At 39.7% G+C, this 27541-nt stretch overlaps 1 protein-coding gene across 3 annotated transcripts; it reads left to right on the plus strand.

The window, feature by feature from the left end:
- Positions 1 to 26808, plus strand: LOC105269656 (Dpr-interacting protein delta). 3 transcript variants are annotated; one of them, XR_892460.1, is made up of 9 exons: positions 1 to 102; positions 4935 to 5142; positions 5460 to 5621; positions 10462 to 10590; positions 12993 to 13280; positions 14151 to 14213; positions 18911 to 19063; positions 25542 to 26196; positions 26610 to 26808. XR_892460.1 is itself a non-coding variant. In XM_011310070.1 (8 exons), the coding sequence occupies exons 1-8, from the start codon at positions 13 to 15 to the stop codon at positions 25649 to 25651; spliced, it is 1203 nt and encodes a 400-aa protein (XP_011308372.1). In that variant the 5' UTR covers positions 1 to 12; the 3' UTR covers positions 25652 to 26808. The 3 variants fall into 3 exon arrangements, 2 of the variants coding, with proteins under 2 accessions (XP_011308372.1, XP_011308373.1); XM_011310070.1 differs by having other exon boundaries at positions 25542 to 26808; XM_011310071.1 differs by lacking the exon at positions 18911 to 19063 and having other exon boundaries at positions 25542 to 26808.
- Positions 26809 to 27541: the final 733 nt, after the last annotated feature.

Below are 27541 nucleotides of genomic sequence, written 5' to 3' on the forward strand. Positions count from 1 at the left end.
TCGGAGGGCCCTATGTTTGCTGAGCCCATTCCAAATGTCACTGTAGCAGTGGGAAGAGACGCCAGTCTACCTTGTGTCATCAACAATCTCGGCACTTACAAGGTGAGTAATTATTCAATTATGTTAGCTCAATCGGCATTGTTAATTACTCCATCCTCAATAATCAGTTATTCAGCTTTATACCCTCACGATTCAAAAAGTTCTCACTTAGGAAAAGGTTTTTAAAAAATATATATAATATTATATTCCTGCGATTTCCGGCTAATGAAAATCAATGTTAATATCCTGGGTAAAAAAAAATTGTTATTGCAATATTTTTTCCAAATTTTCAAAAAATTTCTGGAAAACTTTTCAGAAAATTTTTCTTTTGAAACAAAAAAAATTGGGAAGCAAAACAATTGATTTTTGGGAAATGTTTTGGAAAATTTTTCAAAAATTTGTTTCGCCAATTTTTAAAAATAATTTTCTAGAAATTTTTGCGAATATAATTTTTTCCTTTTTTTGATTTTTCAATACTCTAAAAAAAAACGCCATCTAAATTATAAAAAAAATTTTCCAAAACCTTTCCGAAAAATAAAATTGTTGTGTTTTCCGATTTTTTTTTGTTTCACAAAAAAAAATTTCTGAAAAGTTCTCCAGAAATTTTTTGAGAATTTCAAAAAAATATTCCGATTACAATTTTTTTTCCCCGCGTCCGTCAAAATATTTCACGTGTATCAGAACAATCAGAGTAATGAGTAAATTCATCGTGTGACATTGAACGAATTCTTTTACCAGTGCCCCATCAACCGTTTATTAACCCGATATCAATGCCCCAGAATTGTGCAAGAATTCCCATTAAGTCTCGAGCATCACCGATTTTATCGGTTTCCCCGATTGCTTAAAGCTGAAGTAGAATAATAAAAACTCATGCTCCATATCACAAGAATCGTGCCGATTGCAGCCATCGTAACACAGACGTGCGAAGCTCCTGAATGCGCAGTTTGCACGAAAGAGCGACAGGTAGAAGTCAAACCAGAGCTATCGAAAACGCATCAGCCACTTTAGTCGTTCTGTCGATTACGTGGCTATCAAGGTAGAGGGTGAAAACATCGTCGACAAATCCGTCGTTTAGAGTCTCACTTTGTTCGTTTGAGCAATCCCCTGGGAACAGTCGATATCAATATGCCCCAATTTACGCCAATCAATTCCTCTGAGTTCAGTTACTTTAAATTTAATTCCCTATAATTGCCTAAAAATTGAAAAGTCAATGATCGTCGACTTCCTGGGATGGAGGCTATCGATTTTTTATTTTGTATGGAACAATCGTGGGAGATGAATTGGAACATGTGCATGATGGCTTCATTGGGATTCAACGTAAACCACTTGTTAGCGTGGATGTTGGGCCTGATGGAAGGATTTCTCGATACAAATCGACGATACTTACCGATCAAATGCTTATGATATCGACGTGCAGCTGGTGGAAAACAACCTCTTGGAATATTGAGCGAAGGGATAGCCGAGTAAGTTTGTTTTCCGAGTGGGATCAAGAGGGACTTCTCTGGTAAACAAAATTGTGGGCGCAACTGAGATTGGAAACCGGTGACAGTAGTGCATTAGTCTTGAGCCTCTGCAGAAGGAATCGAACCACCTGTTCCCGGTGACGCCAATGGAATATTGATACCGGTATTTTATCACTTGGGTAACTAGGCTGATGCGAATATTTCATTTGTAAATTTATTACACTACAACTGCCGAGTTATAGAAAAATCTTTAAACTTCTTCGTGGTGACTTTTGTTTCTTGGAATTCTCGTCGTTTTTTATCTTCAGGATTTCTAGTTTCTTCGATTTTTCATTTCTGATGTGTTGATCTCCTTGGGTTGGCACGATTCGCGAATTCGTGGGGAAGGTTTAGAGACAACAACCGTCTTTATGTTATTCATGGAACCGTTGAGTCGATGCCGATTTATGTGTCAATGGGTTTCTCTTGAAATTTATTAGGTAATAATTCTTCATTCGGAAAAATACGGGCCGAGGAGAAAATGGCAGATGTACAAATGGGGATGTTTTCGTAGTCGGCTTCAGTTAACTTCAAACGTTATGAGTTTTCAAAGGAATCGGAAGAAACCGGTAAATTCAGTTAATTACGGGTAGGATTCACTTAGGTAACCAACCCTTGCGAGTTATGAGATCGTTCTACAAGGAGAGATGAATGAGGAATTATGATAACACAGATTACGCAAGTGCCTGTCGCAAAGAGGTTTCTCCAGAGATATCAGAGAAAGCTATTGAAAGCGCAAAAACTTCACTTCAACCCTCTCCACGCCAAAAAAAAAAAAAAGCCAACGAACGAAAGAAAAATTGGTCAAAACCAAAATTTGCCCAAATAAAAAAAAAAAAAAAAAAAAAAAAATTCAAGTGAACGGGAAATTATAATTGTATCGACCCTCGGAAAATCCTCCGAAACACAAAATCCGATGATTATGATTGAAGAGTCTCAGGCCGCGCCAAATCCCGCGGGTTTGACCTGTACTGCGGTATAATTACTTAATTTGCAAATGGAATTGAATAATTGATCTGTCAGTGTGTTAACCGTACAAACGCAGTGGATTAATTCATCCATTGTTCCAGCCGACAACTGGAGGTACAACGTAACAGGCAGTTTATCCAGGGTGTACTCGGCAAAAGTAACAAATAGCCATAAAAGTCTATTTCATTTCTCCAATTGAATCACCATTGTATTGAATTGTTTTCTCGGTTTTAACGAGATTCCAGGGACCAACTGGGAAATCGGGATGACTTATTGATCAAAATCGCTCTCGGCTCTGGATTTTCTTTTTCGTTTAATCTCATCCTTCGATCCGGTTAAATCCTCTTATTAATTGAAATTAAATGATGTACATAATGGAGGATCAAAGGAGAGAGCCATTTGCGCAAATGAATTGGGGAGTACTTCCGGAGATTTGGCATTTTGAGTGCCTGCCAAGTATTTCAATCGACTGTGGAATATTTTCACTTCGACATCCGTTCGATAAAAGGGAGTTCAGTCATTGACGATTTATCGTCATACGTACATGAAGCATATTGTAATCGTTTTTAGATGTTCAATTCCGTAATTCCCTTGAATCGGGGTGAACTTTTACTTGTTAATCATTTGGAAAAGGGATGTACACGGTTCATTTGCTTTCTCTTTGTTTTCTTCCTTTGTGATTTAAATAATCTTGACAGTCTACTGGCTTTTTTTTTCTTACCAACTTTATTATCCTTGCATATCACGGCTGATGGACGTAAAATTCCGTGGGGTCGAGATCGTTGATGTAAACCCAATGTGCACTGTCGAGTTCACAGAAACAAGCTTTAACTAGCCCCGAAGCAGTAACTCGTGATTCCCACACTGCCAATCAAATTCAAAAATTCATTTTTCCGTTCAGTTCCATCGGACAGCTCATGGCAAATATTCAAGTAACCCGGGTAAAAAAAAATTTCAATCGGAATATTTTTTTCAAATTTTCAAAAAATTCCTGGAAAACTCTTCAAGTACTCCTTTTTCAAAAAATGAAAAATCTTGAAATCACTCCATTAGGGTTGATTCGCCGTCATTACGCATCCGCGGTCGGTCCGCTACGCAGAACAGTTCACTTTTTCCGGGAAATTTCATTATTGCGCCGTTGGTGAATTTTTCAAGAAATTTTTCAAATGCCCATTTTTCAAAATGTAAAAAAAATAAAAATCACTCCATGAGGGTTAATTCGCCTTATAAAAAAAATTCCCATTCAAATTTTTTAAAGATTTTTCAAGACCTTTCCTAAATATAGAATTGTTTTGTTTTCCGATTTTTCTTTTGTTTCATAAAAAAAAATTCTGAACGATTTTCCAGAAATTTTTGAAAAATTTGGAAAAAATATTCCGATTACAATTTTTTTTTTACCCGGAAAGGTTGAATGCTCGTTAAATATGATATTTTTAGTTGACGGGGTGAGTAAAAGTACAGCGAAAAAAGAATAAATAACGCAATTGCACTGCAATTGTTGATAGACATTATTCCATATAGTGAAAAAGATTTTGTCGATATTCCTTCTATTCCCTGTAGCGGTATGTCTCTTTTCTGACGAACGAGAATATCATTCGGCATCGGGTTATTTTTAATTAAAATTCTGACAAAATGCCAGTTAAATTCATGTAATACTTCGACGTTGAAGCCTCAAAATTTCAAGAAGATATTTATGGACACAAGAAAGCACCAACTGCCATTCCTAGATGGCCATTAAATATCTCCATAACTGACGGATTGAAATTGCAGGATATCGATTTCAAAGTTGTTTTGAGATGGATCTATTTTCCATTTCCATTTTCTGATAAACGAAGATAATGGAATCCTAATGGGTCACGGCAATCGCCACTACCCAAGACGATCATATTCAATAATGGATTTAAAAAATAAAAATATCAGTTCCGTTCTTCGAACAAGTCAATTGATAAATGTCAGTGCTTCGAATAAAATTTCGAATTCCAAAATAAATTTCCATATTTTCCAAATGTGGGGATAAGTATTTTTGAATAGGCTGTTCTCGATATAATGGCGATCCGAATAAAATGGAATGAATATTTTAGAAACCGCAGTGAGATGAAATAACAGAAATACCCTTCAACATTTTCTAATCTTACAAGTACATATTTTTGGATATCCCTCCGCAGCTCAATTTCCATTTCTCATAAAGTCTTGATCTGGTACAGAAAAATTATTATTGGTTTCATAAAAATAAGATACGTCACAAAAAAATCGCAATCTATCCACCATCGCGTCAATCAACCGATTTATCGACTGGATTGATCATGACTATATAAACTCATAAGTACAATTCCCGAAAAATCACCAGCTGGTAACACAGCTCATAGAACACGTGTTGAGCAATTTAATTACAGTTGGTTCACGATTTCGAAATTGTTGTTACAGGTGGCATGGGTGCACGTAGGACGTCAAATGCTTCTCACGATCCACACGCACATTGTGGTAAAGATACCGAGGTTCAGCGTATCCCACGACAAACACAAGACTTGGCTGCTTCGCATTCAGAATGTCCAGCAGGAAGACCGGGGCTACTACATGTGCCAAGTTAATACTATCCCGATGATAAGCCAAGTCGGATATCTACAAGTTGTGGGTGCGTTGAATTCATTATCTTTCCAAACGATTCCCACATGCAATTCAAACTATCATAACTTTCTAAAAAACAATTTCAAAAGAATAATTGGTAAACAATCAGGGCGAAACGTGGAATATCAATCGATTACGAAATCAATTGATTATTCTCTTTGAAATACCAATTGAATTTATTTATTTTCATTATGAGAGATATCGTAAATATTTTTTATATTCGAAATATATAACGAATTACCTAAAGTCTGCATCGAAGAGTTGTCGACCTCTGTAATTATTTCGAATTAATTGTTATATTTAAAAATAACCGTTCATTTGCAGTGCCACCGAACATTATTGACTCGCTCTCAACCGACAGTACAGTAGCTGTGAAAGAGCATCAGAACATAACTCTGACGTGCAAAGCCGAGGGCTATCCAAATCCAACGTTGATGTGGCGACGAGAAAATGGCCAATCGATACCAATTGATCGGCGATCTAAAGGTATGAATTTCTCTCCTTCACCGTTACGTAAATATTTTATCACCCCCATCCAACAGAAGGACAAGGACTACTTCAATCAGAACATTGTCAATACCATTGATTCCAACTCGAAACCTTAATTAAAGAGTAAAATTAGTCACTAACGGGGGCGAATAATTGTTTTTTCCAAGTGCCATTTTACGTACGGACACGTAAAACCGTAGGGACATGCAAGAAAACTAATAACCAATCCCTTGAGACAACAGTGAGTAACACCAGGGACTTTGAAAAGTCACCTGATTACCTCAACGTGTTGTGTAATTAGCCCCCCCGACCTCTGTACACAGTACCAGGGACTCCCACTAACCCCCAACGAAGAAGGGATTACCCCTGGATTTGCAAAGCTATCATGTCCATTACCGCTGTTCGTGCTGACTCTCACTTCAGATATACCACGAGCTGTAGTTGTGAGGCTTACTCCAGGTCGTCTGGTGCCTTTTTAAATATTGTAGAGATTAATCAACTCAGGGGTCTAGGAGTTACCGTAAGCGCAGACACGTGCATCAGGGCGCTAGAAGTTTTGCCGTCAAGGAAGGGGTGAAAATTATGCGCGTACACGTCGAGCTTATCCGTGAAATATGCACGAGACGTTGCAACGGATACAACTGGACTGTATTTTCTCTTTTTTTTTTTTTGGTTTATTTAATTCTTAAAATTTCTCTCTTTGTTACTTCAACCGAGTGAGAGGCCACTGTCGTGCTCAATTAGCTAACTCTTTTATTATTTCATGCATTGTACCAGCTAGCTCGCTTTGTTCCCGAGCTAAATTCATTTTTATTATTATTTTACACTGCATGAAAGACTCCTTACTTGATTGTTAACGATGAAAATACTCGAGACAAATAGTTACCGGCACTGGAATGGATTAAAACGTACCTCGGGGAGATTCTTCTTCACTCTGATGCTCCCGTAATTGGATGCTTGGCTCTAATGTCACGGCTTACGTACCTCTCGCTCTTCTCCCATTAAAAACTCCTCAAGACGTCTGAGGATTTGAAAAAAAATCGCATTTTTATTGGTTATTCTGCACCTCAATAAAGTACGCAGGCTTAATTAGTGTTTACGTCTTACGATGATCGTTCGATGAACTGCACTGTTTTGAGCGCTTCAAAATCGATTTAGATGCGTTGGATCTATCAATAGCATCTATATCAAACATGAAATTAATTTTGAAAAAAATGCATGTAACATTTTTCGTCAGCTTTTTTCGGCGCATTGGAGAATAAATACAATGTAATTCTGGTTCTTGTGGGTAGAGGGGACGAAGGGGTGGAAAGGGGGAAAGGGGGAAAGGTGGAAAGAGGGAAAGGGGCAAAGGGGAAAAGGGGAAAAGGGAGAAAGAGTGATGCGGGAGTTGAAAGAATTATGATGCTGCGGTGGCGAGAAATTTGAAATTTTGCGAGTTGCAGTGTTTGGTGTCGGAAAGGACGGATTAAAACTTAACCAGTCTGGTAGGGACGCTTGGGGTCATGAATTATACGGGTAGCACATGGGAACTGAAACTGAAGCCACGCGATGTCATGGAGAAGGCGTGCCAGGTCGGATGCCCCAGTGTCAACCCAGTAACACGTCATTTCTGGGATTCCAGGTGCTCGTGACGGCACAGTGTCGTCGGCCGAGAGTTCATACACAGACCGAGTTGACGCTGAGATAGCGGTCACGGGGTTCGTGAATGACAATTTTATTTTACCAACATTGCATTATTCATTTTTTATTCTTTTGCAATATCACTCGCGCAACCCTCCGGTGCTAAATGCAGGATTAAAAAAGTTGAGACATTTGTTTTAAAAAATTGTAGTACTGAAGCTAGACATTCGTCGCCGGCTCCACTTTTCATTTACTGTCTTGAGTAAATTTATGTTTTAACTGCAGCACTCGGGAGAAATTATTCAGTGACAAAAGGAGTTTTTCTAGAGGCAGTGAATTTTTTTTTAAGAAGTCGGAGGTTGCACTGAAAATTTCATGAATTCATGAATTTTTTAGTAACAGAAATCCGAGAATTCCTCGAGTTGTATTTCTATAAATTCTTCCTGTTTTATTATCCCGATATGACAATTATTTAAAGAAACCATGAGTTTCTCGCATAAAGACGCACATATTTTTCATTTTTTTTCATCTCGTGTTTAAAGACCACTTGCGCCCCGACGTTTTGAAGTTTGAATGCAAAAAAATTAAGTTCCAGGCAAATACGGGGTCTCTTCTCCGCACCAAGTCCATGCGTCTGCAATTCACTCTTTATCTTATGTTTTTCGCTTTTCTCGTTGCTTTGGCCTGTAACGTCACCCGTACTCCAGGTGAATGCCAACTTTGACGTGTCGTTCGACTCAAAGACACCTCATCGTCTTATCTCTCCCCCGTCCCTCGTTCTCCACCCATTCCACTGAGGGGCTTTTTCGCCCCCCGTCTCACTACGGAATTTAGAATCAAGAGGGCTTTTCTCGTGAAAATTAGAACCGTCCAATTAAAACCGACTCAGGGAACCCTCGGATGCTTTGGAAATCCCACGGTGTCTTCTCCCAGTGCCAAAGTGCATCTTCATGAATATATTTTCATCGAGTGAATAGCTTTCGAGGTATACCCCGCATCTTCGGTAAATTCAATTCAACTTCTATTTTAAATTTTGGCGGTTTTAATCGTCACGGTGTTCAACGAATTCAAGGCGTACGAATAATTCATGAACTGTCCAAACTGTTATTCCAGTATCAAATCTAAAATTTGCACGTTAATTCGGAGAGGATGACGAGAATTTTCGAATTAATCCGTTCAGCCCTCAGTGCAGATGGTTTTGATCTCGAATTCATTTGACTTGACTTAAAATTCGCATTATCTTCGTCTAATTTCTCCTCCAATTTTTGATTTTCAATAAACGAAAAATCCATGAAATTCAAGCGTTAAAAAAATGAGAATTCCACCGAAGAAATCAATTTTTTTTCATTGGAATTGAATTCCAACTGGCATTGAAAATTTTTAAAAAGTTGGGATAAAGCTTGAGGCATTGACAGGTCGTCTGAGTATCGGCTCGCCTTCACCAATCGTCGATCTCAAGTTGGTCCTCACTTAGGGCATAGTTGAGATGCTCGGAGACCTTAGCCCAGTGTAAATTTCATACTCGCGTATCACGACGCCTAACAAGCTTGAAGCAACTCTGGGTACCAGAGATTCTGCACTGACGCATCAGCTACGTGAGGCATGAGCATCGAACTTGGTTCCCTCGTTAAAAGTTAACCGTTAGGTACCGATCCCTGAGTGAGAGGTCTTTGAAGGGCAGAGATGTATACGTGCACTTTTTACATGAAAATATATCGTGAATATCGCTGAGGCATTCTGGAGATTGTTTATTGGCTATAGGTGGCGGGAACTTTGGTAGCTTTTCAGAAAACTTGTCGAGGGGTTGGAGGCTTATTCCAACGCAATCACTAATTAGGGGTGCGATATAACATCGATACAACGACCTCCCCCTCATCCCCATCCTCCTCCATACTCCATGGAAAATATAAATAAATTGCGCTGAGAATTAATCGATATTGCTGTTCACATCCTTTATACGGAGATCCAAGCAGTTTTTTTCGAATCTCGCGTTTTCATTGGAAATATTTTTAATTGGAAAGCTGAGTCTTTCAACGGCCACGACGAACACCATTCACGTACGTTCGATCGGTTTTGATTTTCATTTGAGCTTTTTTTTCTTTTTGTCGCGATCAGTGGGAATTGGGGAGGTTGAAAATAATTTACTAATTAACAGGGGTGATGTTGAGGGAGCCATGTTGAACAGTTGAATTAGTAACGAGACGAGTGGGAGACGATAGTCACACCCGGAGTTTTACGGAGAAAAGAGAGGACCAATTAGTAAAGGGTTGTGAAATACCTTCGATCGGGATAACTCGATAACGAAGATCGAATGGGTTCTGCAATCGCGAGTGCAGTTGCTGGGAAATTGGGGGATGTCTTCATGAGAAATTGCATTGCTGGACATTTTTGGCTCACGTCGCGAAATAAAAATTAACTGAAATGCAGGGATTGTGGAAAAAAAATGGAAAACAATGGAAAATGCTGTGGCATAATAGGATAATTTTGCTGGAGGTCATGAGATGCTCACGTTTAATTTGAATTGCCTCTGGGTTAGCAGTGATCACGTCACCCCTGAAATGGTATTCCGATCATGAATTGATAGTTACCCAAATGATTACCCTTAACCACAACAGCAAACATAGCTGAAGCGTGATGAACTTGTTGAAATTGAATTATCAGAATGATTGGAAGGGTTGAAATGGCATGAGCGAGTTGACGTTTACAAGACAAACTCCCACTCGAAGAGTACAGTTATAAGTGGTAGAGCCTCCAAGTTTTCAATTACGATGCCTCTCTGGGGCCCTGGTAGGTATGGTCTCTCCAAACGGGACTTGACTTCGTTCTCCACTCTATATTTTCCCCTCGTTTCATTCCACCACCGCGTGAATCGCTTTATACAGTCGCCGGTCCCTGTGGCCATGGAAGTTCCGTCGTAAATTGCCGCTTTAAGTTGATGAAACGAGGCACGAGTGCGATTTATTCGTTGAAAACTTTAGCTCTTAATGTTACCCGAAAAGGGACGATCGGGGTAACAGCCACAAGCCCCGAGAAGAACTTGGGGACAAAATTCCCGGTGGAGACGTTTCTATGAAAACTATATTCCGTTAACTACTGACTCAAACTTCAAGTATACATCATCGTATTTTAATATTTATACATTTTTATCTTTCGTCAAATGATTGATCTATTATTGTTACTTATTCATGACCGGTTTATCTTTTTTGAATTTCAGTGGAAAAATTTCAAGGGGAACAGCTGAACCTCACGAAAATAACGCGGACAGAGATGGGCGCGTATTTGTGCATCGCGACCAACGGAATTCCTCCAACGGTCAGCAAGAGGATAATCGTTGACGTTGAGTGTAAGTTCATTTAATTAATCAATAAAAAAATTTTTATTCGATAGGTGAATAAAAAATTAATCTGCCCGCCTATCCCACGTGTTGAAATACGGATGAATCAGAACGAATTAAAAAATGATTCAGTATCAGCGGTTCTGAGAGAAAAATTGAGAGGAGTGCGTCGCCATTTGAAGATAATAAATAATATTGACCCCAGGGAGCTCAAGCAGAACAGAACTGTTTAATTTTCATCCGCTGTTTTGGACAGTAACCGCGGGTGAGGATCGACCTGGCTGGGAATTTTCACCCCCTGGGAAATACAAAAGAGTCGAGAGAGTGGAAGGACGTCTGTCCCCAGACGACTTGTCCAGTCATTTTTCCCTTTTATGCGTTTCATTCGTTCGTGTCAGAAGTCGTGTGTGGATTCGCTGTCGGTTCTCGCCTTTTTCGAAAAAATAAAAAATAAAGCCCACTTTCTTATTCCTGTAGAGGAGTTTATGTGGACACACCCCGAGTGTCCCCTGAATATTTAGAGGGACTCCACCGACATATTTTATTCAAACGAGAAACAGTGTGGTCTCGTGACACAGTCAGGCTCCAGGCTTATTTTCCACCACCATCTCTCACTCGGGACACGAAAACTAGGGGATATTTGTCCAAGTATCAGAAGGGCCAGGGAGTTCTACCTAAAATAGTTGAGACATTCCCACGGTTTTTCGAGGACCCAATGAATCGAATGAACTAGTCTATCCAAAGTAATTACGTGTTTACTGATTAAAGTTGGAAGAAAATGAGAAATTAATTGGATATAATCCGAGCGATGAAAATTTAATGCGAAAATTCCGGAGTCGCAAGAATGCAAAGCGTTATTCGATATTCGCCCTTATTACTCCACACTCTAGAAATTTTACGACTAGATTGAATTTCGAGTGACGAAATCACTCATTTTATTTCATCAACAGAAAATTATCTCCAGAACTGGTTACACAAAAGGGTTTCACCGTTTTCCTGTTAAATCACTCCGTTGTGATATAATTGCGTAATTAACTCGTTAGTTCATTCGACTGTTTATTTTTCTCCCCTAATGGGTTGCGCAATGGAAAAACAGTCCCTCGAAATTATTAATTATTGTCGATTCTAAGTTCACAATGAAATCTCGTCGCAATGAAAAATTCTAATCGATGAATTTATCAATTATCAATTCATAGCTAATAGAGCGGGTGATTAATTTAGTAATTGCATTGTTTTCATTCGGTTTTGTGATTGCTCAAAGCCTCTCTCCCCAAAGGATCACTAATAACCCCTTGTGTGTGGTCCATTGAAACCAATTTCCATAGAACAATCGGTAGAATAAAATTCCTCAATATTTGCATGAATATCATTTACTCGGAATCATGATAAAAATCATAAAAATAGATGAATCACCGGAGGGAAAATTTGAATAAAATATTTAACTCTACCTCCGCTGATTAGCAAATCCTGATTGATTAATTCACATAAAGAAACGTTTGAATCCGCGAACGTTACGAATCAAAGGTTCGTCTGGCACATACGGTGTTTGCACCACTTCAGAAATATCTCAGAATTCTTTTCCCCGAGATTGAATCCACCGTTTGATGTACTGGACTGCGGAATACCCCCGGAATCCATTAAATTCCTATGTACCCACATCCCTAATTAACGCATATTCCACTCTCCACTCGATCCACGTTCATCGGAAAATGGAGCTTATGTAGCGAATGATGGCTATTGCCAGGATGCCTTTGATAATTTATGCCATCATCAATTCTTGAGTTTATTTGATTATAAGTCCAATTATGGGATTATTGAGCTGACGAATTAGTGATAAAATAATGTTATATATTTGAAATACCGGAAAATTAGTGGGTTGAGGGGCTGCGAATACGGTATTACGTACTTTGAAGTGGAAAGTTGTTTCCTTAGTCGCTTGTACAGAACTGCCTTATTACCTAACGCTCTGGATATTGAGGAGATTCTCGTATCCACTAATCCCACCTGAGAAATTACTAGGGATTCATGAATTTCATTCGTCAGTCAGTGGAAACTGCGTCAAGTCCTTTGAAACATATGTAATTCCTCGGAGAAATGAGCAATATTTATTTCAACTTCAGATACATTTTTTTTCAATTTCATATACATGAGAATTATTACAAAATTCTCGATTTTATTAACACATTTTTTTTTTCGGTAATTTTGGAATTGATTTCCGAGGAAAATCTCTAGAGTAGATTTCTAAAATAATTTGTTCCATTTCTCTCTGGAATTTCGAGAGAATGAAGATATTATTCACACCCATTGTATCTCATGAAATAGTGGAAACATGGAGTCATGAAGAATGATTTTATCTGGATGGAATAAAGAAGGAAAAAGAGCAGGAAACTAATAATTCCCATTCTCCTCAGTTTCACCGACTATATTCCTGCGGAATCAGCTGATGGGTGCACCAGCTGGCAAGAATGTTACACTCGAGTGCAAAATCGAAGCACATCCACGAGCGATAAGCTACTGGAACTTTAACAATTCAATAGTGCTAGCTACGAACGAGAAGTACACGAGTACAATGATTGAGAGCAGTTACAGAACCAATATGCAGCTCACCATCCGGAATCTACAGCAGAGTGATTTTGGAACGTACAAATGCATTAGTAAAAATTCTTTGGGAGAGACCGAAGGTTCCATCCGGCTTTACGGTAAGTACACCGTAATGACAATTTATGGGATTTGGAGATTAAGTCGAGCAATTATTTCAATGGGAATGAACGCAATCGAAAAAATGGCCTCATGCTTTTTATCGATAGAGAAATTATTATTCTTTAGTATTCCCATCCGCACAATTTTTCCATTATTCCAGAATGAAAAGAGACATTCGGAAAATGTAATTCATTGATATCAAATAAAGGATTAATTATCCTTGAGTTTATAAAAATGTAATGAAGCAATTAATTAATTAGTTGATATTGGAGTAAATATTTTTTTCTCCTCGTGGAAGATATAATGGGATGATTGACGGGAACGTAGTTGTATTGTCTTAGTAAAATGACCCGTCGATGTTCTGGTTGAAACCGACATATCCCCTACCTGACATCTGCCACACGGTTCATCCGAGATTGCTTCATTCCGTGAGTCCGCTCCGGGCGACAATATTACGTCAACCCCATACGACAGACGATAACTACACTATTTGCATAGCCCAATGAAGGATAACGGGGTGGTAGGCAAGGGTGGCTTGAGACCAGATTGCATCTTACGATGTGTCGCGTATTCATGGCTCAACGTGTCTTGTGTACAGACAATATCCGATCAAACTTCCGTCTCCCCGCAATCATCTGAAATGCATCAAACTATTACACTGATCTGTCAATAATCGCTTTCTGAATATTCATCTTTCTTAATTGTCGCGGGAATTACACCCCGGACACACCAACTTTCGTCACACAATTCACCCTCAACCCGACGTGCATCAACCCCTAAAACAGAAAACATTATTAATCCCCTGAAATTCTCCAGAAAACTCAATAAAAAAAATTATATTATTATAATAAATATAAATTAATTTTCAGAGATGGCTCAACCATCAGCGCCCCCGACAGCCACGGAGATCCGGAGTGGTGCAAACAAAGATGGTAAGTCCCTGGAATAACAATTATAATCGAATGCAAAAATTTTTCTGCGATACAAGAAAAATGGACATCCCCTGAGGTGGACGAAACGGTGGAATGTGTTCCCACCCTTGAACAATTCCATTACCAAGAATGATAAAATAATTTTGGCTTACCAGGTCAAGTCCCAGTGGTTTTCTCACCACTTTTACCCCATCAACTTCACCCACTCCCATCCTCTTTGATCCTCGTGGTCCATGCAGCAGCCCATCTGCAACCCATCTGCAACCCATCTAACCATACCTGGAACAATTGCCTTGCATATATGGGTAGTAGTGAAACCAATCTTAATACAGTGCATTATTAACGCCCATACGAGACTAGCCACGACGGGTATTACACTGCGTCACACCTCACAATTTCAAAACCTCACCCCCATATCACTCCCTCTTTTCTCCCCACTCGGTTGAGCCCCCCTCTTTTCTCCCCACTAGGTTAAGCCCCCCTCTTTTCTCCCCACCCCCTTTTCACTCCCCACCCCATCTTCTCTCCCCACTAGGTTGAACCCCACCCCACGGTTTGTCCTCAAGACTGTAGTCTCTCGTTAGCCTCAGCCAAGCAACCTCACAGTGTGAAATACACGCCTCAATGGAATTTTATTCATCCGTTAAAGTTCCACCAAAACCCCAAACACCCCAACACCTCCTTTTATTATACATGAATTTCATTCAATTTCATTACTCCCCATTCAATTGACTTCTCTCGATGTTTCGACAGCCCCATTGGGAATAATTAGCCACGTTATTTCGGGTTTTCATGCGCTTCTGATTCGTTTGACTCCGGTGGGATTTTGCGATTTTTTTTTTTTGAGATTCAAGGGAGATAGAATGGTTTCAAGGACGGTATCGATAGCTGTAGCGATTAATTCAATTCGCGAAATGTTCTTTCTCTTTTGATGGAGTCTCCGAATATCACATGATTATACAAATCCTTCTTTTCCATTCTTGAGACATTGAGAAATGAATTTCACGTCCCGCGGGGGATGGGGGTGTGGGGTGGATGGGGGATATAAAGTGGTCCGTTCTAGCTTTTGTAGATAACTCAATTCTGGCATATATTCCGGACGGATTTTTCCAGCATTCGCTGTCTCATATTGACGTGCGAAAAAGCCTCAAGTAGCTTTCTATTTTTCTCCCACAATTCTTTTTCCTGAGAAGATAGAAGCGTACGTGGCATGAGTGAGGAATATGGAATTCCAGGGGGAAAAGAGATATCAAAAATTGAGTTGAGGTGCTTTAAGGAGATATTACGTTGACAATGAAGCGTCAGGCTTTTGTGGCACTTTTTATCGTTGAGGTGACGGAGTTTTTAGGGCACCCCGCGGAGGGGGTGGAATAATCAGTGAGTATTAAAATGTTTATTGAGGAATTTCTTTCATGTTGATGTTGTAATTAATTCTCTAGATGAGGATAAGGAGGGGGGGTGGAAGGGCCTCTTGATGGAAGAAATGTCGTCAGGTGGTGGGCCCCCGGGGGGGTAGAATGGAAACTCTCATCACCATTATTCGACCTACCCCCAATCACCTCGTTATGTTCCCCAGGTTTACGCTTTTTAATATGACAATTTAATGTTCTTATTTTTTATAACCAATTTCACCGTCCAATTAAGAACATTTGAAATTCAATTATTAGGGACGCGTTGGAAAATAGGGAAAAAGAAATAGTCGAGAGATTGCATTCGACGAGCAGTTGGGAAACATGGGAATGGAGAGTGGTGGGGTTTGGGGCGACTGGAAAATGGAGCTTTGCGGTCCTCCATTATTGTTATCTTGCGAACGAATCGCAGGAGAAAGTCCAATTTGAGATCTGGCCAGTCTCTGATGGTGGCCCTCTTCTCATTCAACTTCCGTAAACGTTCGGGGGATGAAAAAAAAAAACGGACGGTTAAGACGCGGGGTGAATACGCAGATAGGGAGTAGAAATGGGAATTGAGATAGTGAGAAAATCGACATTTTCTCGTTTTCCAGAATTATTTGTAAATTGATTTCAAATTCCAGACCAATTTCCAAATGCTATCGATTTTTATCCGATAATTTCACAAATTTTACAAATTCAATCCATTTTAATTTCTCCCAATGGATTAAAAATGCAAACCACTTTAAAATTTAAATGATTATCAAGAACGAAAAATTCACCAATAATTTAATCTCAGACTAAAAATCATTTAATGATTGATTATAAAAATTCGTATAGTACTTTTTGATGAGATTGAAAAAATGATCGATGTCACTTCGCTTTAATAAATCGAACGGATACATGTGCCTGGCAGTTTGAAGACTCGGGTGGTGGAATTATACCGACGGGAGTACAACGTTTCATAATGAGTAGGGTACACCTCTCCGTGGATAGCACATCGATCCTTCCCGAGCCTTAATTAATTATCGGCAAAATGATAGTCGACATCATCCAGTAACAACCCAACACCCCATTGCCTCCACTGCCTCCTTCCACCACTCCAAACTCACCTATGTTCACCAACACATACAACGGTAATGTACAATATTCCGTATATCTACCCACGGAGCTATCACTGATAATATAGACTGTTTCACCGAGTTAGAAGACTAATCAGAGGAGATCCCTCCCACGTGTTTCCAGTGATAGTGGCACTTGATCCTTAATTCTCGTCACTAGACATGACAGTCTGACAATTGTCTATTGTTGAAAGACATTTTCATTCCGTCTACTCATTCTGAATCAGTCACGTCATCCAATCTACTCGACAATTTCAATATTTATTTAATATCCGATAGTATTTGGCATTTAAAAAAATTTTTAGACAATTTTTTACAGTTGAATTGTACTGATAAAAATAGAATCCACTGCTGATTTGTTATCGCCGTTCCCCAGGTGTTCGCATGTGCGTCGGTGAATTTTTTTAATGACACAATAACTAACGCCCGAAGTTGGTGTAAAAGAAGGGAAAAATAGAGAGCGTAAAGTAGGTACAAAAGGGCGAGATGTGAAATATGAGGCAAGTGTGATTGCGCGAGGGGTATGTACGTAAAGTCAGGGTTGAGGGGGTGGCAAAAAGGGGCTTCTGTAATATATTCCCATATTCTTAGCATAGAGACAGCTCTCCCGTCGGCCATATTGTTTAGAGTGGCGCAGAGGGAGACCAACGGTGAAACAGTTTCTACTCTAGTGTTGCTGTTTATATCCTAGTGCATGATACCAACACTAGTGCTGTAACGCTTCCCTCGGTATTATATCTGTAGTAGGTGGCCCGATGGTGAAACAAAGTTTGCGGCTGTATTTAAACTTTTATTCGAAAACTTTTTATAGTATTCCTTACTCCCTGGGAAAAGCCTCAGTGGCTCTTGGTTCTACCGAGGGGTTGTGGCGGGCCTGAAAAGACGCCTGCTTGTCACAACCCACGACCCGGGGTATCTCAAAATTAATGTACGTGAGGTATTGAACTGTTTGCTGGTATGAAATTTAATCGACTGGAAAAGAAACTATTTTATTTCATTCGAGTGCCACATGGCCAGTGCCCCGCGGCATTCACTGCATAATTTTTTATTGCTATTTTAAAGATATTGTAGTTTCGTGGCATTCGTTTCCTTGTGGGGTATGAGATATTTAGTTTTTTTTTTTCATTCGGTGTAAATTGTAGAAATTGATACGGAGAGATGAGTGAATTAATTATTGGTGGAAATTTCAATTTTTTCAACTTGAAATTGGCATTTCAATGGAAAAAAATTCATGCCTATCCCAATATTTTTCCTAATAAACCCCTCGGCCTCCCCCGGAATTTTTCCGACAACATGGCGCTTACACAGGGGACAGAAGAGCCAAGTAAAATCGTGAGATAGGCCCCACGTCGAACATGAAGTCGAACTACACAGCCAGCGGCTGTGAATACAGAATTATCGCCTTTGAAACTTTCAATCTACCGTGTAAACATCCCCCACACCCCCTCGAGGCCCCTCCCCCTCCCTTCATTGCCCCTCACCCACCGATTTTTTGAATTCCGTCGCACATTCACCGGCTCTCAACGAGAAAAAAAAAAAACTACCCCAACCATCTCCATCTCCATCTCCTCCATAATACGAGTCGTATGCATTCAAAATTTAACGTCATGTTTTACGTCTCTGCGGTGTATAGAGACGCGAGATATCTCCATTCTCGCTTGACGTGAAAAATGAGATATAAAAAATGATGGGAGAAGAAATGTCGGAGACATGATTCAACCCCCCAACCACCCAACCGCCCAGCCACCCCTCGCAAAATCACGTCCACCCCTCATTGTTTACCTCACTTTTTCGTTAACTTAATGCATGACAGAGTCTATAAATAAACGTTATTTGTCTCACATAACAGCTTGACTCGCACAAAAAATCCGGATGTATTCATCCTCTTAGATTTATCAAGTGGAGATTAAATCCAGCGGAATGGAAGAAAATTGAGATACTGAAATTGTCCCCATACTATCTCCAGATGATATTAAAATTGTCGACCATGTATGGTGTGGAATAGCAATGGCGCATGGAAATCATTACACTGTTTATTTATTCCTTTGTTAATGAAAAATTGAGATGTGCTGCTGGTGAGGGTGCACTGAGAGAAAAAACCATTTTTTTTTACTTCAGAAAAGCAGATTTTATACAACGGAAATTTTTTTTCTCAGTGTAGATGAGGTGTCCTAATCTTGATTTTCAGGGAAGCAGCACAGCACTCCATTGCCACCGAGACGACAGTACACAACCATATGGCCGATGGCTTACAGCCCTTATCCGAAGAGAACAGAGAGACCACTTTTGAATCAGAGAGAAGTTGAGAGACCCGACAGGAATCAGCAGGGCCACAGTGCAGGTGAGGAGATATGACTCCAGAGCTTTTATCCCTCCATTTTCCAACATACTCCTTCATTTTATATTTCATCTAGTCCCTCACCCCCTCACTTCTTCATGCCCTCACCCCTCGACAAAATTCAAAAATTTATTCTCATTTTTCCTTCAATTTCTTCATGAATAAATATTTAAATAAATATTTTGTTCCCCATTCCAAATGAATTTGGACATTTATCAATGGGATAATAGTAAAATTAACTTTGTAATAACATTATATTTTCTGGGGGTGAGATTGGGCGTTAGATTAAGTGAATTTATTTAACTCAGTATATATTTTGTTTTATCCCCTGTGAAAGGTACCCATAAAACTCCCAGATCCATTTGACCTCTCGATTCCATTCCCCAATCCAAACTATTTCCTCCCCCGATGCTTTTCATTCTCAAATTCAAGAAAAAAAGAAAGTCATAGCGCAAACACTATTCTGCACCATGCACTGTCGCAGTTTTTTCTCTCCTGTTATTTCGCATAACCGTCGTCACAACCCCCTCAGCACTTTTCCTCCACCAACCGGCCATTTCACGTGAATAGGCATTTACTATTTTGTATGTGTATTTTTCTTTATTCTTCCTTTCTGTTCCCCTTGAATACTCGTGCACACTCACGACTGTATGATTTCACAGGGCTATGAGAGTCGGGTGTAATATTGCGTCACTGCTGGAAAAGGTGCTCCAGTTGAAAAGGTGGAAAAACCATCTGGAATGCCTTTTTTTCAACCGGGGTATCAACTTTAACTGCGAATATTAACATGATTTTCTCGGGTGCAACTACACGCGGAACTTCAAACCGTTCAGAGCTATTTATCATTAAATTCTTTCAAAAATGTTAATCGTCACTGAATTTATTCACCGGTGATATATTTATTTATCTGGATAAATTGCAGAGTGAATTTATTCTTGGGTGGTGGTGGTTGGCATTTTATTTAGACGATTGAGGATTTTTTAAGAGCCTCACCCAGTTCGTTCGTTTCATGGGAGTATCTTATCTAATAAAATAGTGATACATACGAGCCTCCACTGGCCACTACCAGAAAAAGATGGGAAATGTCTGCTACACACGCCCACGTAGTTCTCCCTTACGTGGTAATCATACCCTCGGAGTGATAAATTTAACAGGGTGAATGATTTTTTCCGCAGGTCAATAATTTGTTGACCTCAGAGTAAATTTCAAACGTCTTCAGCAAAAATATCATCAAAATAAAAATCAATGAAACAACATCCGGTGTTCATTGAAAGAATCTTCAATTATCCTCGAGATCCCGATAAATCCACTCAAGTAGTGCAGCCATTCCATTGAAATTCCCCTGAAATTTCATGAATTATAAGATCCTCACCAGTATCATCAATAATCGACATTAAATCGTTAATTAATCATTCAAGCACGTTGCACTCAAATGCTGAATGCGCAATTGAATGGGAGCTTCAATAATTTTCTGGCTCCAACCCAAACATTATTCCACAGCACTAGAAATAAACAAAATTAATTAATTATCCATCAATTCCACGTTCTCAGTTCATAAACTCATCATCTCTATTGATTCTCAAGTGAAAAAAACGAGGAAAAAAAGGGAAATTGATCAGCAACCCACTCCCCTCGTTATTCTAGTTGTCTCAAGAATATTTACTCGGTAAAAATAATGTTATCTCAGTGTACAAACACAAAATCGATTATAGCGAATCTCCGTTGAGATCCACGGGAATTCCTCGAGAATGCCCGTAGTCCTGGGGATTCATGACCCGAAGGAGGAACTTGTATTATAAAACTTTTTCAAAGATCCGCATTATCCATAATACCCCGGGGGCTTAAAACATCCTGCATCAATAATACCCTTCCGTACTTTCATATTCCTCGGGATATCTGTTCTGCAAAAGGAAGAAATTTCGCCAAGACAAATATTCATGAGTAAACGACGAGAAAAATACCCGGAATTCCATTGGAGTTTGTTGAGGTTTCGCCTCTTCACCCTCGAGTATCGAAATTCATTGTAAAGAATTTATCAATTATTTAAAAATATCGTTGATTTATTTCCATAAAAATTCATTAATGAATAATAAATCAGATATCTTGATGTCTTGATAAAAATTTCGTGAAATACGATTTGAAGTGACTCTCGTGAGGATAACTGTTGGATATTCACGTGATTTGGGAATAAAAAATGGAGAGTTTTTTTTTTAAAAAGGGATTCATTAGATGAGGGAATAATTTCGTATAGCCATCATCCTCGAATTACATCCTCACCTGTAGAAGCATAACTATTCCGTGTAGGTCCATAGTTTTCTGAAGTATGTAGGCATGTAGATATGTACCAGCTTCTAGTACATTTAGAAAGGAAATTACACAGGAACAGCACGCGCTCTCCGAACATAGTCTTGTTAATATTAACTCGCTATGCTCAGTTCCCTTGGTTGCCAGCAAGCTCTCTAATATTTTCCCTCAAGTATTTATCTGCACAAATTGAAACTTCTCCGCACTACGATTTTCAGGGTGCATACAGACAGGAATATCTGTCGGTTTTCCGTTGATACTGAGTATTCGGGTCGAGTCCCGGCATTTTCGCAAATGCAACATTAGCGCGAGTTAAAAGTCCACGGAATTTCCACTTCACTCAAAATTTGGAAATCATATGGCTTCGGGAATTTATGGCGAATTGCTGGCAATAATCAGTATATTTTCTCGCTATTGTCATTTTGGAGTTAAAAAAGTTGAACGGTGTTTAGTGGAAAGGGAGCATTCAAGTAGATATTTTCCTCACACACAGTTCCACATTTAATTTATAATTTTTTGTACAGTTCCACATTTAATTTTCAATCGAAAACCACATCCAATTCATCGATTACCTCCACTGACACATATGAAATTTAAAAGAATGGTGGAAAGGGACAGTGACAGAAATGACAGGGCGGATCAATTTTTTACAATAAAAAAATATGTTACCGGTGAATTGGAAAACTCCAATACGTCAATCTTCATCGGGGCTTTAAATCGAGTTCGGACAAAGGCTATGACGAGCATTTAAGGCAACTGTTGTGTTTTCATTTTTCAGAACGTCGAATTGTCTAGATTTGTTTTTTACTAGAAAGACGTGTCCTTTGATTTTCATCATCCCACACTTTCTATCCGTTTCTATTAATTCATGACAAACGGTAGATTCGCCAGTCCTCGGAAAACAATAATAATTGTATTAAACAATTGTTTTATTTTTCAATCCCTGGCCTCGAGCGATACCTCAGCGGTTTTGTTGGTCGTGTGGAGCCTGACAAACACCTCGACATACATCAACCCCCGTAAATAAATAAAAAGATCAGAACCCCCAACTCCTTACACTCAGAGTTCATCCTCTCCTAAGCTACTTTCAATGCTTCCTATCCGGCTCATTCAACCCCCGATACCTACAGGCACTCTCCACTGTTGACAAATCCCCTCATCCCCTCATCTCCTCATCCCCTCATCCCCTCATCCCCTCATCCCCGAATGCACTCGACAATGCGACAAAAAAAAATCATCCCCTCAGAGAAAAAAACATCCATAAGACGAAAAAAAATAATTCCCTAAAATATTCTTCATTAAAGCAAACCGGAGATGCTTTCTTATCTCGTTCTCTGTATCTAGATTAATTTCTTACATTTCACTCCTTAAATCCAGAAGAAGATTCAGCAAATTTTCCCTCTCTTGGTCGTACCTTTTTATCGCATTCTCGCATAATGCAGAAGACTCTGCGTTTGTGTCCAATGGTCGTCTGTCCTAGTTCTTACAGGCGAGCAGAAATGTCGGCGGGTCTTCTACCCTGGAGATAAGCTCTTGGTGAGGGGATGGAGAGGGTTGTGAGGGTGAACAGGGGATGAGATAAGCCCTCCATAGCTTTGCTGAACCGTCTACTGGAGAACGCTCTGGGTCGGGTCAAGAATACCCTTCCTCTGTACCCCCCATCGTCCATGCTGGTTATATCATTTGGTTTTCCTCGGGGCTTACCTGACTTTCGTCTTGGGTTTTTAGGAGTCCTTCACCAGGGTGTGAGCATCTTTCTTCATTGGATTTTTTTAACCGATTTTTTTTTTCACGGCCAGCTTTTGCAGCTCAAAAGACAGGGCATATCGTTTGATATACCAAAAAAATATGTGAAAGAGGGGGTAGAGAAAATATTTTATTCCCTCCGGCTGTATAATTTTTAAGGTGGCGTGATAATAAGAAAAATTTCATTAATATTCTCGGTTTAAATTGAAAAGCCCGCGGAAAAGAAAGGAAAAGAAAGCGCTGCGATACTCGTAAAACTTATTGCTATCCATTTCATTGTGAAAATGCAACAATAGTTTTGAGGCGAAGTGTATAACCGGTATTTCAGGGAAAATGGTATAACAGCTCGAATAGGTACACTATACTGAGGCAGACCTGCCTCGTTGCGTATGCAATTACTGGGGAGTTAGAAATGAAAATTGCACCTACTCGACCCCTAACAAAATACAGATATACACCGGTAGACAATAAACCGAATGATCTACTTAATAAGAATAAAACATACTTGAATGATTTTTTCTCTGGATGTGCATTTGCACTCTTGAAAAAATTCCGGGATAGCAAAAAACCCGTGAAAATGGAGACGGGAATTTTTATCATTGCACCTCCATACCACCCCCTGCCCCGCCATCGCACCGGGAATTCCTTCACACGTCAAACCGAAAGGGGAGAAAAAAAAGCCCCGAAACAGCAGATTTATCTTGAATGCAAATTGCCCCGAGACCGTGGAGCGTCCCGAGGCGGAATCACTCTATCCACGACGACTCAAGTGAATAGTAGCAGAAACGAGTCACACTCGACAAATTATTCCACCAGAAAACGAGACATCACTCCTCTCTACGAAGTATAAAAAAAAAATCCCGAAGAATCTTGCTCCAACAAGTTTAAATATCATTCCACAGAGGAGCAACACGCTACCTGCAATATGCACTCGCCTGATGCATTACTATCCCTTTTTTCTCCCTCAAAAGGGCATTCTTGCGATATTTCACGCTTCGACCCTGCCTCATAATTTCATTCGATATTAAATACCCCATCCTCATTCCTCACCCACTTGTCGTTGTCGAGTGCGCTCGTCGTACCACAAAACTGCCTTAACCACTTGGTGCGACGTCCTTAGGCGCCCTAAAGTTAAATATTCTAACGTTTCACCCTCGTACTCACCACACTATGCCACCCTCCTGTCTTCACCCCCTCAACCCCACGGTCCTTTATACAGACAGGAATACCGGGGATATGATTAAGGCAGAGTTTATCTCGAGTGTCAACCTCAAACATTTTTCATTCCGCAGATAAAAAATTCGTGTTACGCTCTTCACTCCATTTTTCAACTGCATTGCAATGAGTTATTTTGGTCAGAAAGGTTCAGAACATTAAATTGAGGCAATGCCTTTTTTCCGAGACTCTGGATTTTTTTTTTTCGAATTTTCACTGCCCAATGTCTCAACTTCGTCTGACCATTCAAGTCCTCGAAATTTCCACTTGAATCTCCCGGGGTTTTCTGTGATTCAATAATAATTTTCTTTTTTTGCACCGAGTATTTGCAGATGGAGGATGGTGTTTGAGGTTGAGTAAAAATCATCGAACTCATGTCTCGATGTGCGCAATCGAGAATATCGTAATTATTCAGTCGATATGAACGGGAGAGAATATCAGTTGGAGACAACTTAGAGAAGCTATCGTCAGCCATTGGCCTATTGAATTATTCCATCGTCAAGTCAAGTATAGTTTGACCTCTGAAAATATTTCCACCGGCCATCCATTATTTAAGGTTCAATAACAAATTTATACTCATCCCAGAGTTTTTAATAACAGCTCGGAAGTTTGTCGGTTCTCTCAATTCCGAATACATTAATGGTGATCCCTGTATTCTCCAAGGCAAAGTTCACGTGAAGATGCTCATTAGAGCCTATCCAATTAATCAATGAAAACTTCAGTTCTCCGAGTTTCAAGCGAAGATGATTACAAACGAAACTTTTCAACAATTTGCCCTAAATACAAAAATAATTCCTTGCAAGACTGCGGGAGCATCTCAATAACCATTATAATTCTCCATTATTCTTCGATTTTCCATCACCATCGATTTTCCATTAACAAAATAATTTAATGGAAAATAGCAGTGGCGATTTCCCCCGAGTGATTCGATCAGCGACCAAATTATTACTGCTCATTAATTAAAACTGCCCACGAATGAAGAATTCTAAAATGCGGAATTTTCTTGAAAAAAATTTTCTAGATAAAAAAAGAAAAAAATGATTTTACCCGGTGAAGAGTTAGGACGACCCTCTCGAGAGGTATCTCCCTGAGACTCCATAAATCCATTGTCTCCTCTCTCCCTGGCCCACCCACCGCGGTCCTCGGCACACCACATTTCATGTACCAGAAGACGAATTCCAGGGTAACAAGAAAAATGCATTATTTGTGTTTCCAGGAAGTGCCTACATTATAAGATGGAGCGCACCCCAGCTGATGGTTGTGGCGGTGCAGTACATATTGACTGGTCCCTACATACCCCCCTACGTGCTCCAGCACGCGAATTAAAGGATTGAGAGTGGCTCCTCGTGTCCTGACAAACAAATCTATCTACCTGTCTCCCACCTTGTGATGGATGATGGTGAAATAACGAGAGAATAAAGGACCCGAGATAACCTGCATCACCGCATAACGAATACAAATTCACCAGTGGATTATTTATTTATGGATCTCCAGTGAAAATATCAAGGGAATGCCACAACTAAATCCACTGAGTGTCGTTGGTCGCACCACTGGGTGCCCTGATTACCCTGGACCAGCAAATATTCATTAACGGGGGGAGAGGGAAAATTCAGGGAAATTTAGCAGCGGTTTGTGGCGGTTTGTGGCGGTCTGTGGCCCTGGGATGCACGCCGTTTCCCAGGGAGGCATCACCGACGGTTACAAATACCTCCGAAGAATGGCTATAAAATTATTGAAAGACGGTTGATTAATGTTTTTTACTGTGGAAAATTGGCGTTCGCCTTTGGACCATTGGGAAATATTTTTTCAGAGGATCTGTCAGTGGAGAGAAATTATTTTCAAAAATTCTGCCGACATTCATCCACACCGAGGTAGAGTATTTCTTTTCAATTCATTTTTTATTATTTTTTTACAATTATTTGAATGTTCCGTGATAATTCTAGAGGATTTTAGTTAATTGCGATTTTTTATGATGAGCGGTCATTAATGTTTGAAGAATTTTATTTATTAACCGCAGGATTTCGCCATGAATTTCTTCCCAACACCGATGACAATTAATTCATGCCACCGAGGGGTGAATAATTCATAATTCTTCTCCACAGTCTTGAGAATTGACAGTTGACGTTCATTAAAATATCTTTCACCATCTCCACGTGATTTTTCCCCAAATTCCCGTCAATGCAGATGCCCATAATCAATTCATACCATAAAATCCCAAATAATGCACAATTATCGGTCCCCATTTTTTATATGATTTCATGAGAATTTTTTTTTCTCGGTGCAGATGAATGAGAATGAATTCATACCGTCGAGGGCTAAATAATTCCGCATTTTTGGGGAAGGTATCACTGCGTAATCTAGACACCGAATGGGGGATTATGTTAAGCGATGCGTAAGCAGAGCACAGTCCACGTTAAGCCAAGCGTAACAGAGATACTGCAACGATGACGTTGTTATATGCATGCATATCGGTACAGAGAGTAGCAGGGGGTGACGGGGGGCAGGGGGTGGTTCGGTGTGAAAGGGGGTTGTGGGGGTTTTTGGAGGGAGAAAGAGGAGTGGATTGTGGCGAGTAGGTGACCACGGCGACGATGGTTACGACGATGATGCGACCATTTTAATGGTATAAAGCGTATCGAGCCGTACCCGTGACACGCATTACGATTAATAAGCATAAAATAGCGCAGCGGGTGTTGTCCATTGCTGCATATAACAACCACCCACCGATACGTGAATTTCATCTGATTCATACCGCACCCACCGCAGAATACTTCACCCATCTCACCCTTTTTATTCGTCTCCATTTTTTTTATTTATTTTCATGTACCCCGGGCTTGGGTTAGTTAATGTTTCTAGCGAAATTTTCGCCATTTGTTGAATTCTAGGAATTTTATGGGTCTTACCCTCACGGTCATTCGAGATATTTTTACTTTTTATATATTGAAATTAAAGTTGATGTTTATTCCGTTTTGTGGTAAAATATCGGACATTTTTGGTGAGCAGCTTAATTAAAACGGCATGTTTTCTATTGGAAAATAAAACCCCACGGTTATGTAAATATTCTCATCGAATTATGATTTTAATTGGTGAAATTGATATGTTAATGAGGTAATCAAATATTGAGTCCATGTTTATTCGGAAGTATTGATGATTTATTCAGCCATCATAACTACCATAAATCACTGTTTTAATAATGTCAGACGGGTAATTACCCGA

Source organism: Fopius arisanus, unplaced genomic scaffold (genome assembly GCF_000806365.1).
Source record: "Fopius arisanus strain USDA-PBARC FA_bdor unplaced genomic scaffold, ASM80636v1 scaffold00072, whole genome shotgun sequence".
In the NCBI taxonomy this organism is placed as follows: Eukaryota; Metazoa; Arthropoda; class Insecta; order Hymenoptera; family Braconidae; genus Fopius; species Fopius arisanus.

What these genes read in the sequence shown, in the direction of transcription:
- LOC105269656 (XM_011310070.1), top strand. Translation starts at nt 13, where the DNA reads ATGTTTGCTGAGCCCATTCCAAATGTCACTGTAGCAGTGGGAAGAGAC. An exon ending in CGGATATCTACAAGTTGTGG is followed by an intron (nt 5,143 to 5,459) that starts GTGCGTTGAATT and finishes GTTCATTTGCAG; the next exon opens with TGCCACCGAACATTATTGAC. An exon ending in TCAGCAGGGCCACAGTGCAG is followed by an intron (nt 19,064 to 25,541) that starts GTGAGGAGATAT and finishes TTGTGTTTCCAG; the next exon opens with GAAGTGCCTACATTATAAGA.